The 11,436-nt window shown below is 45.8% G+C and overlaps 1 protein-coding gene across 1 annotated transcript; it reads left to right on the top strand.

Moving 5' to 3' along the window:
• Nucleotides 1-4,408: 4,408 nt before the first annotated feature.
• ildr1b (immunoglobulin-like domain containing receptor 1b) lies at nucleotides 4,409-11,197 on the top strand. Its single transcript, XM_035749349.2, has 8 exons — nucleotides 4,409-4,707; nucleotides 5,127-5,297; nucleotides 5,766-5,915; nucleotides 6,042-6,161; nucleotides 7,832-7,978; nucleotides 8,048-8,170; nucleotides 8,490-9,403; nucleotides 10,117-11,197. Exons 1-8 carry the CDS (start codon nucleotides 4,644-4,646, stop codon nucleotides 10,153-10,155), a joined length of 1,728 nt encoding a protein of 575 aa, XP_035605242.1. The 5' UTR covers nucleotides 4,409-4,643; the 3' UTR covers nucleotides 10,156-11,197.
• Nucleotides 11,198-11,436: the final 239 nt, after the last annotated feature.

Genomic DNA, 11,436 nt, shown 5'->3' with positions numbered 1-11,436 from the left:
ATGAATACAGCCTTAGAATAGAACCACACCAACAGTATGAATACAGCCTTAGAATAGAACCACACCAACAGTATGAATACAGCCTTAGAATAGAACCACACCAACAGTATGAATACAGCCTTAGAATAGAACCACACCAACAGTATGAATACAGCCTTAGAATAGAACCACACCAACAGTATGAATACAGCCTTAGAATAGAACCACACCAACAGTATGAATACAGCCTTAGAATAGAACCACACTAACAGTATGAATACAGCCTTAGAATAGAACCACATCAACAGTATGAATACAGCCTTAGAATAGAACCACACCAACAGTATGAATACAGCCTTAGAATAGAACCACACCAACAGTATGAATACAGCCTTAGAATAGAACCACACCAACAGTATGAATACAGCCTTAGAATAGAACCACACCAACAGTATGAATACAGCCTTAGAATAGAACCACACTAACAGTATGAATACAGCCTTAGAATAGAACCACACTAACAGTATGAATACAGCCTTAGAATAGAACCACACCAACAGTATGAATACAGCCTTAGAATAGAACCACACCAACAGTATGAATACAGCCTTAGAATAGAACCACACCAACAGTATGAATACAGCCTTAGAATAGAACCACACCAACAGTATGAATACAGCCTTAGAATAGAACCACACTAACAGTATGAATACAGCCTTAGAATAGAACCACACCAACAGTATGAATACAGCCTTAGAATAGAACCACACTAACAGTATGAATACAGCCTTAGAATAGAACCACATCAACAGTATGAATACAGCCTTAGAATAGAACCACACCAACAGTATGAATACAGCCTTAGAATAGAACCACACCAACAGTATGAATACAGCCTTAGAATAGAACCACACCAACAGTATGAATACAGCCTTAGAATAGAACCACACCAACAGTATGAATACAGCCTTAGAATAGAACCACACTAACAGTATGAATACAGCCTTAGAATAGAACCACACTAACAGTATGAATACAGCCTTAGAATAGAACCACACCAACAGTATGAATACAGCCTTAGAATAGAACCACACTAACAGTATGAATACAGCCTTAGAATAGAACCACACCAACAGTATGAATACAGCCTTAGAATAGAACCACACTAACAGTATGAATACAGCCTTAGAATAGAACCACACCAACAGTATGAATACAGCCTTAGAATAGAACCACACCAACAGTATGAATACAGCCTTAGAATAGAACCACGCCAACAGTCCCTGACCCCCCAGCAACAATCAACCCTCTTTTCAGAGAAGGATGATCTGCGGCATTGCTGTGAACTCCTCTCCAGTCTCCACAGTGCTGTGGCTTGGGCCTTTTCTTCCAGCATGTAGATATCCCAATTCACATGGAAATCCTGCAGGCTCCAGTGTTTTGTGTGTCTAAGGACTGTTGACATGGAATTTCCACACTGCTGAAAGTGCAAACAAGCTTGGCATTAAGAAACAAACCCTGGACAGACACTGAAGAAAGAGGACATAGCTGGGGCCACTTCATTGTAATTCGTATTGCAGAGCTGAATAGACTGGCTGACGGTCCACAACTACTGCACAATATTCTGAATCATCCACCTAATGTTGTAAATGAAGTTCAAATCAAATCAAATTTTATTTGTCACATACACATGGTTAGCAGATGTTAAATGCGAGTGTAGCGAAATGCTTGTGCTTCTAGTTCCGACAATGCAGTGATAACCAACAAGTAATCTAACTAACAATTCCAAAACTACTGTCTTATACACAGTGTAAGGGGATAAGGAACATGTACATAAGGATATATGAATGAGTGATGGTACAGAGCAGCATACAGTAGATGGTATCGAGTACAGTATATACATATGAGATGAGTGTGTAGACAAAGTAAACAAAGTGGCATAGTTAAAGTGGCTAGTGATACATGTGTTACATAAGGATGCAGTCGATGATGTAGAGTACAGTATATACATATGCATATGAGATGAATAATGTAGGGTAAGTAACATTATATAAGGTAGCATTGTTTAAAGTGGCTAGTGATATATTTACATAATTTCCCATCAATTCCCATTATTAAAATGGCTGGAGTTGGGTCAGTGTCAATGACAGTGTGTTGGCAGCAGCCACTCAATGTTAGTGGTGGCTGTTTAACAGTCTGATGGCCTTGAGATAGAAGCTGTTTTTCAGTCTCTCGGTCCCAGCTTTGATGCACCTGTACTGACCTCGCCTTCTGGATGATAGCGGGGTGAACAGGCAGTGGTTCGGTGGTTGATGTCCTTGATGATCTTTATGGCCTTCCTGTAACAACGGGTGGTGTAGGTGTCCTGGAGGGCAGGTAGTTTGCCCCCGGTGATGCGTTGTGCAGTCCTCACTACCCTCTGGAGAGCCTTACGGTTGAGGGCGGAGCAGTTGCCGTACCAGGCGGTGATACAGCCCGCCAGGATGCTCTCGATTGTGCATCTGTAGAAGTTTGTGAGTGCTTTTGGTGACAAGCCGAATTTCTTCAGCCTCCTGAGGTTGAATAGGCGCTGCTGCGCCTTCTTCACGACGCTGTCAGTGTGAGTGGACCAATTCAGTTTGTCTGTGATGTGTATGCCGAGGAACTTAAAACTAGCTACCCTCTCCACTACTGTTCCATCGATGTGGATAGGGGGTGTTCCCTCTGCTGTTTCCTGAAGTCCACAATCATCTCCTTAGTTTTGTTGACGTTGAGTGTGAGGTTATTTTCCTGACACCACACTCCGAGGGCCCTCACCTCCTCCCTGTAGGCCGTCTCGTCGTTGTTGGTAATCAAGCCTACCACTGTTGTGTCGTCCGCAAACTTGATGATTGAGTTGGAGGCGTGCGTGGCCACGCAGTCGTGGGTGAACAGGGAGTACAGGAGAGGGCTCAGAACGCACCCTTGTGGGGCCCCGTGTTGAGGATCAGCGGGGAGGAGATGTTGTTGCCTACCCTCACCACCTGGGGCGGCCCGTCAGGAAGTTCAGTACCCAGTTGCACAGGGGCGGGGTCGAGACCCAGGGTCTCGAGCTTGATGACGAGCTTGGAGGGTACTATGGTGTTGAATGCCGAGCTGTAGTCGATGAACAGCATTCTCACATAGGTATTCCTCTTGTCCAGGTGGGTTAGGGCAGTGTGCAGTGTGGTTGAGATTGCATCGTCTGTGGACCTATTTGGGCGGTAAGCAAATTGGAGTGGGTCTAGGGTGTCAGGTAGGGTGGAGGTGATATGGTCCTTGACTAGTCTCTCAAAGCACTTCATGATGACGGAAGTGAGTGCTACGGGGCGGTAGTCGTTTAGCTCAGTTACCTTAGCTTTCTTGGGAACAGGAACAATGGTGGCCCTCTTGAAGCATGTGGGAACAGCAGACTGGTATAGGGATTGATTGAATATGTCCGTAAACACACCGGCCAGCTGGTCTGCGCATGCTCTGAGGGCGCGGCTGGGGATGCCGTCTGGGCCTGCAGCCTTGCGAGGGTTAACACGTTTAAATGTCTTACTCACCTCGGCTGCAGTGAAGGCATGTTTCCGTTGCAGGCCGTGTCAGTGGCACTGTATTGGATTTCATCTTGTAGTCCGTGATTGACTGTAGACCCTGCCACATGCCTCTTGTGTCTGAGCCATTGAATTGAGATTCCACTTTGTCTCTGTACTGACGCTTAGCTTGTTTAATAGCCTTGCGGAGGGAATAGCTGCACTGTTTGTATTCAGTCATGTTGCCAGACACCTTGCCCTGATTAAAAGCAGTGGTTTGCGCTTTCAGTTTCACGCGAATGCTGCCATTTTGGTTGCATCAACGGTTGCATAGTACTGGAGTTCTCAAAAGGCCAAACATGAGTCACTGTGCTTGGACCCTAACTGTTCAATGTCTCTGTATTTTCTCAATTATCTGGATACATCCTTGAAATGTAATTTGATTCACATGGGTCTAGATTATTCTAGATTGCCTTGCCTCAACGAGGGTACAAATACAAGCCTGCAATATGTGCTGAGGAGTATTTCTGTCTGTAATAAATGTTCCCCTTGCCCAGTCATGTGAAATCCATAGATTATTACCTAATTAATGTATTTCATGTCAATTGACTGATTTCCTTATGTAACAGTATAACTTTAGACCGTCCCCTCGCCCATACCCGGGACCCTCTGCACACTATAGGAAAATATACCCGATTTTCTCAAGGTCCTCTATGTTTAAAGGCATTTCCAGAGGGGGTTTATCTTGTTAAAATAATCCATTTCAAAAGTCCTAGTTCCGCGAACTATTTGATACATTTAGGCGTTTATGTATTAAAAACTCGTTTCCACGTGCACGAGCCTTCCATATCACTTACAATTTTTTTTGTCTTGCACCTGTTACGGCTCGAGGTGGGGTCGGTGACGTCACCCGAAGATGGGGGATGGGGTTGGGAACGCGCGGATGAACTCCGCCTGGGAAAGTTGCCTCGACACCTGTAGGAGTAGTTTCACCACAAAAACGAGGAAATCGAAAACTTCTATTTACATAAAATGAAGAAAATGCGCTGTTGAAGCGTTGCTTCGACAAATGTTGAATGGTTTTATCAAATTAATTGTTTGTATCGATTGACTAAAGGTTGGTCGTCTTTTAGGAGCTTCCGCGTTGGAATGGCGAAGAACAAAATGGGAAATATTATCTTGCTTGCGCTTCTGCTTGGTTTTCTGCCAACAGGTAAGGTTTTTAATCTAAAACCGCTTTAAGATACGGCTCTAACGTGTATTGGGCTTTATTACTTACAAAACACAATTGACATATACATTGTCTTGATTCTTTCCAAAATAAGCATGTTAGAATAAGTTAATAATCGACAGGTGTAAACATGACAAGGCCAACAAGTCGCGGTCACGTGACCGTAGGGTGTTTACAAGTTGCCAAGCAGATGGGTGTTCAGGGCAGTTAATCCACGACGTTAAACGTTGTTAGAAATTGTTTCCGAGTACTAATATGCACTTCTGTATACAAATGAAGCAGTTTGAAAAACAGTTTCTCTTAATCATTTGAACACATAATTTTTTTCTAATTTTTTGTGTTTTTTTTGTGTGTTATTTTTGTACTATCCTCTCATTCTTTCTCGCAACTCTGTCTTTCAGAGGTGTTTTCTATCCAGGTGATTGTTCCTCAGACAGAGAGGAGTACGGCTCTCTTTGCCTCGGTCATCATACGCTGTGACTACTCCACCTCCGCCAATGCACAGGAAGTCCTGGTCACCTGGCGCTACAAGTCCTTCTGCAAGGACCCTGTGCTGGAATTCTACTCCACAGGTGAGATATTAAAGGACAGGTAAATGAGTGAGGGCTGCACGGACACTAGTGTAGCCCTCCTTCTTTCTTTCCGTTAATTATAGTCTTCTTGCAATGGGGCTGTGGTGATTGTGATGTCATTAATGGAACTGCAGAGCTTGTGAGGTAACAGGGCTGTGGAGATTGATGTCATATTGCAGTGAAGGTTGTAAAATGTAATAATGGAGCTGTGTAGTTTGTCATAAGGTGCTGTGGTGATTGTGATGTCATGTTTTGTAGATTGTGCTGTTATAATGGGAATATGATGATTTGGATGTCATAATGGAGCAGCAGAGATTGATGTCAGAATTGTAAAGTGATGCTATAATGAGACTTTGAAGATTGTATGATGTCATAGTGGTACTGTTGAGATTGGGACACCAATGTGATAATGGAGATGTTGGTGTATAGTGATGTCATCATAATACTTCCATTCTACTCCTGCTGTAGCCTATCAGGCTGCTCTGCAGCTAGGCCAGGACCCAGCCAATGACTGTCCAGACCGCCAGCGCACCATTCGCACAGTCATCCAGAAGAAGGGAACCAATGAGGCCACCCTGGGCTCTGAGTATCGGGAGCGCAAGATATCCATCCAAAACAGTGAGTGTGACCCCAACATAGTGAAAAGAGACCACAATTATCAGATTTGTAAATGTTGCATTAAATGTTATCATGCACATGTACAGTAAGTGATTGGGTGTGTGCCCGCCCCCCTGCCCTCCTCAGAGGCCGACCTGGTTATGAATGAGGTGATGTGGTGGGATAACGGTGTGTACTTCTGCTCCATCGACGCACCGGGAGACACTTCCGGAGACTCAGACCGCGAGGTCAAACTCATTGTTTACCGTAAGTGACTGCAAATGTTTTTTGCTTTTTCAGGATGCGTTTAACTATCCTCATTTTCATTTATGTATTTGCATGTTCCACCAATGCATTGCTCTCCTGGGGGAACCATGGGGTGCCTGTGGCACATCATTAAAAAGCACCCTTAGGCTTGAGGACCAACTGTGCAGCTAATGTGTTACACAATAGTGGGTCATGTTTCATTCTTCCATAACAATTTATTTATATATTTTTTATTTATATATTAACAAACTTTTCCCCCCAAAATGTTGTGGTTTCCAATTGTCCCATCTCTACAACTCCCATACAGACTCGGGAGAGGCGAAGGTCGAGGGCCATGCGTCCTCCAAAACACGGCCCAGCCAAGCTGCACTGCTTCTTGACACAATGCCCGCTTAATCCGAAAGCCAGCCGCACCAATGTGTCGGAGGAAACATGGTACACCTGGTGACTGTCAGCATGCACTGCGCCTGGCCTGCCACAGGAGTTGCGCGATGGGACAAGGACATGCCGGCCTAACCTGGGCCAATTGTGCGCCGCCTCATGGGTCTCCCAGTCATGGCCGGCTGCGACACAGCCTGGAATTGAACCAGGATCTGTAGTGACACAGCAATGCAGTGCCGTAGACCACTGTGCCACTCGGGAGGCCCTTCCATAACGATGTTAACTTCCTCCATTCAAGGTTCATAGGTTCTCTATGTAAAACATGCATTCAACAAACTGTACACCATGTAATGGCCTATTTTGAATAAGAAATAATGTCACTCGCATTCTGTAGAGACTTGGCGCTGTTGTCTATGTGGCACTTTAATTACAATGTGTGTAACACAGCAAAAAAAATTACATTGGCCGTTCCCAAATCAACTCCACTATTCACTTCTGTAGATCTGAAAGGATGGCATAGGTACAGTATAAACAAAATTATAGTAGCTCCAACACCGCGTGCAGCGGAGGCATGCATTAACACACAAATCTAAGTGAGAGAGGCGAAGGGAAGGAGTCAATTTGGGATTCTGCAAAAAATGTGGCAAAGAAATTACCTCCATATCCGGAATAGAAAGCCTTATGTTTGGGTCAAACACAATACATTACTGAGCACCACTCTAAATATTTTCAATCATGGTGGTGGCTTCATCGTGTTATGGATATGCTTGTCATCGGCAAGGACTAGGGCGTTTTTTGTTGTTGGATAAAACACAACGGAATAGATCTAAGCACAGGCAAAATCCTGGAGGAAAACCTGGTTCAGTCTGCTTTCCAACAGACACTGGGAGACATTCACCTTTCAGCAGGACACAAGCCCAAGTTGCTTACCAAGACAACTTTGAATGTTCCGTAACGGCCTAGCCACAGTTTTGACATAAACCAGCTCGAATATCTATGGCAAGACTTGAAAATGGAGGTCTAGCACAGATCAACAACCAACTTGACAGAGTTTGAAGAATTAAAAAAATATATATAATTTGCAATCCAGGTGTGTTAAGCTCTTAGACTTACCCGCTGTCATTTTCAGTAAATTTGCAAAAATGTTTTGGGGTATTGTGTGTGTAGATGGGTGAGAGGATTTTTTTTGAGTTCGGACTGTAACACAACAAAATGTCAAATATGTCACTTGGGTATGAATACTTTCTGAAGTCACTGTGTCCTACTTGACCTCTTGACCTCTGTTCCAGATTGGCTGACGGTGCTGTTCATCATCATTGGGGCTCTGCTGCTCATCATGCTGTTCTGTATCTGCTGTTGTCAATGCTGCCCCCAGAAGTGCTGCTGCTACATCCGCTGTCCCTGCTGCCCACAGACCTGCTGCTGCCCTGAGAAAGGTACCACACATACACACACACACTCATAGTGATACACTTATTCACACCTCTCCTCTCTCCCCTCCCAAGTGGTGATGCAGCACAGGATGATACGAGAGGCCCAGAAGGCCATGGCCCCCTGGATGCACGGCCAGCCTATCTACGCCCCCATCAGCAACCACTCCTCCCAGGGCAACCCAGTGATGTACTCAGGTCAGTCTTATAATGGTGCTACTGTTGTACCCTGCATGTTGTGAAACTATCTTCTGAACTCCGGTCAATGTTATAAAGTTGTACCCACAAGGTTCTCCCAAAGAATGTAAGAGAGGTGATGTGCCACCTTGTGGACTGGCTGTGCCACTATGTAAATAGACAAATGAAAAAATATCTGACCCCCCTCCTGGCTGTACTCAGCAGCACCACCTTAAAAAATCCTGGGGAGAACCCTGACCATGCATGCTGTGAAACGATCTACTGGTCTCAGGTCAGTCTTATAACGGTGCTAATGCTGTGTGATTCGCTATGTCTCCAGCCTCATTCTCCGATGGGTACCCTACCAAGCCCAACTTTGCCATGGCCCCGATGGGCCCCTCGCCCCTCCAGCTGCAGCCTCCCCCTATCCCCCAACACCACATGCCCCAACACCAATACGGTATTCACCACAGTAACGGCAGCATGCACGGCGGGAGCACGCACGACACCAACCAGATGCTGGACTTCCTGGAAAGCCAGATGAGGGGGGTTCACAGCCAGATGCCCCCTCCTCCTCATCAGCACTTGTCTCCCCACGCCCACCAGTACCAGCCCCAGGGAGGCCCCCAGGGGGTCCCCTTCACGGCAGGCCCCCCCAGCATGCTGTCTGCCCTGGATGAGATGGGGATGAGGGGGGTGGAGAGGAGAGTGATCACCTTGCCCCCTATCGTCCAGCGGGTACCCAGTTTCTCCTCTCGCAGGGGGACTGGAGGGGGAGGAGGGACCAGTGGCGCTCCAAGAATATCCAGCCAATCCAGCGGCAGCACCAACCGCACTGGGGGTGGCGGCGGTGGGCGTTACAGTGACAACCGGCGTGACAAACACAACTCCACCCCTCCGCGGCAAGGAATCCTGCGTAGCTACAGCGACGAGTCAGACTGGGACGACCGGAGGGGAGTGCCAAAGAGGGAGGGGCAAGGATCGGCCGGGAGGAGGACGGGGGGGTCTGGGTCGGCGCCACGGTCCCGTAGTCGTGACGACATGATGGAGGAGCTGCGTCGGTCAGCCCTTGCCAGGCAAGATAGGACCCGCTCACCTCCTGCCCATCGACAACGGTCCTGGAGCTCGGATGAGGAAGACAGCAGGAGGGGAGGGAAAAGGGGAGGCAAGGGGAAGCTGTGGCCAGAGAAACCCCCCAGCTACTCCTCCATCGAGATCCAGCACGGCAATAGGAGGAACTACGACCGCTACTCAGTAAGAAACAAACACGAGTGCTGATGTATGACCTACACCTATATAACATTGTTTACTCACACATACAGATCAGGATCGTACTGTCCTGAAACACACTGCACAAACAGGATGGTACACACACATCTACAGACATTCACATGCACTCATTTTACCACACAAATGTCAACACTACTGAACACCCTCTATCTCTCCCTCCCCATCCCTCTCTCTCTCTCCTTCCCCCTCTCTCTCTCTCCTTCCCCCTCTCTCTCCATCCCCCTCTCTCTCCTTCCCTCTCTCTCTCTCCTTCCCTCTCTCTCTCTCCTTCCCTCTCTCTCTCTCCTTCCCTCTCTCTCTCTCCTTCCCTCTCTCTCTCTCTCCTTCCCTCTCTCTCTCTCTCCTTCCCTCTCTCTCTCTCCTTCCCTCTCTCTCTCTCTCCTTCCCTCTCTCTCTCTCTCCTTCCCTCTCTCTCTCTCTCCTTCCCTCTCTCTCTCTCTCTCCTTCCCTCTCTCTCTCTCTCCTTCCCTCTCTCTCTCTCCTTCCCTCTCTCTCTCTCCTTCCCTCTCTCTCTCTCTCCTTCTCTCTCTCTCTCTCTCTCCTTCTCTCTCTCTCTCCTTCTCTCTCTCTCTCTCCTTCCCTCTCTCTCTCTCTCCTTCCCTCCCTCTCTCTCTCCTTCCCCCATCTCTCTCTCTCCTTCCCCCCTCTCTCTCTCCATCTCGTTCTTTCTCTTCCAGGATAAGAGCTCTCGTAGTGGTACCAGTGTGGTGATCTGAAACCTGTCTGCCTGCCTGTCTGTCTGCCTGAAACCTGCCTGTCTCCCTTTTCCTCAGTGTAAACTTATGGTTCGTGTCTCCACAAACTGTTTGTTTTTTGGTCTCCACTGTCTGTCTGTCTCCACAAACAGTCTCTGTCTGTCTGCCTTTGGACGAGAAGTGACACCAAAAGGATTATTAAGCGTAATTGAGTCCAGAGACGCGATAGTCCAGCATCCCATTGTGACATAACTACGGGTCTCTGAGACCACTGCCCAAACGAGCATCTGCCCCAAATTCCCAAACAACACGGCTCTGCGTACGCATCCTATATTAATTTGAATGTGTTGACAATTGGAGAAATTGCTTGAGCCACGCTGAGAAAAGTATGAAAGCTAATGTTCCAATATTCTAGATCACGCATACACGTTTTGGACTCTGATAGACGCTATAGAATGTATTGTAATAAGGTGACTCCGGTGCCTTTATACCTGTACAGGCGTAGAGGTTAAACAGTACTTATGTAATATTGTGCTATACTTTATATAGAATGGGATTGAAGGGCAAGGTGTATATGGAGGGAGGGAGGGCTAGAATACCGGAATCTTAAGGCACATATTTTACCTGTTGTTAATCCATGTGATTTTTTAAATTATTTTATAATACTTTTTTTTTTTTTACACATTTTCCTATGAGACAATGTAAAACACAGCACTATCACGTCAATAGTAAGAAATATAATTCATTTTTTTTATTGTACATTTCATCAAATGTGTATCTGTTTTCTTATTTTAAATAGTTGTATACAATGTTGTGTTGTAGATTCTGTAGTGTGTGACTGTTTCTTGTTCAGTTTTCCTCAAGTGCCTCTGTCTGTTTACAGTTGTATGTTGTTTTTTTTGTCGGTGGTGGGATAAATTATTCCGTTGGTCTTGTACTGGGGATTTTGTACTTGGGATTTAAATGAAGTCAAGTGAAATCATCATTCACCTTGCTTTGAGTGGCATGTTTCGAGAGTACGGTGAGTCTTTGTTCTACAGTACCAGTAAAAAGTTTGGACACACCTACTCATTCCAGGGTTTTTCTTTATTTTTACTATTTTCTACATTTTTGAATAATAATGAAGACATCAAAACAAATATGGAATCATGTAGTAACCAAAAAAGTGAATCTCAAATATATTTTGATTTGTTTAAGTAGCCACCCTTTGCCTTGATGACAGCTTTGCACACTGGCATTCTCTCAACCAGCTTCACGAGGTAGTCACCTGGAATGCATTTCAATTAACAGGTGTTCATTTGT

Source organism: Oncorhynchus keta, chromosome 34 (genome assembly GCF_023373465.1).
Source record: "Oncorhynchus keta strain PuntledgeMale-10-30-2019 chromosome 34, Oket_V2, whole genome shotgun sequence".
NCBI lineage: Eukaryota > Metazoa > Chordata > Actinopteri > Salmoniformes > Salmonidae > Oncorhynchus > Oncorhynchus keta.
Note: the sequence above shows the minus strand (reverse complement) of the source record. Positions and strands in the feature narration are given on the sequence as shown.

Bases quoted from the DNA above. Each gene is read 5' to 3' on its own strand.
- ildr1b (XM_035749349.2), top strand. From the start codon at position 4,644: ATGGCGAAGAACAAAATGGGAAATATTATCTTGCTTGCGCTTCTGCTT. The intron at 5,298-5,765 runs GTGAGATATTAA...CTCCTGCTGTAG, and splicing joins GCTGGAATTCTACTCCACAG to CCTATCAGGCTGCTCTGCAG. The intron at 8,171-8,489 runs GTCAGTCTTATA...CTATGTCTCCAG, and splicing joins CAACCCAGTGATGTACTCAG to CCTCATTCTCCGATGGGTAC.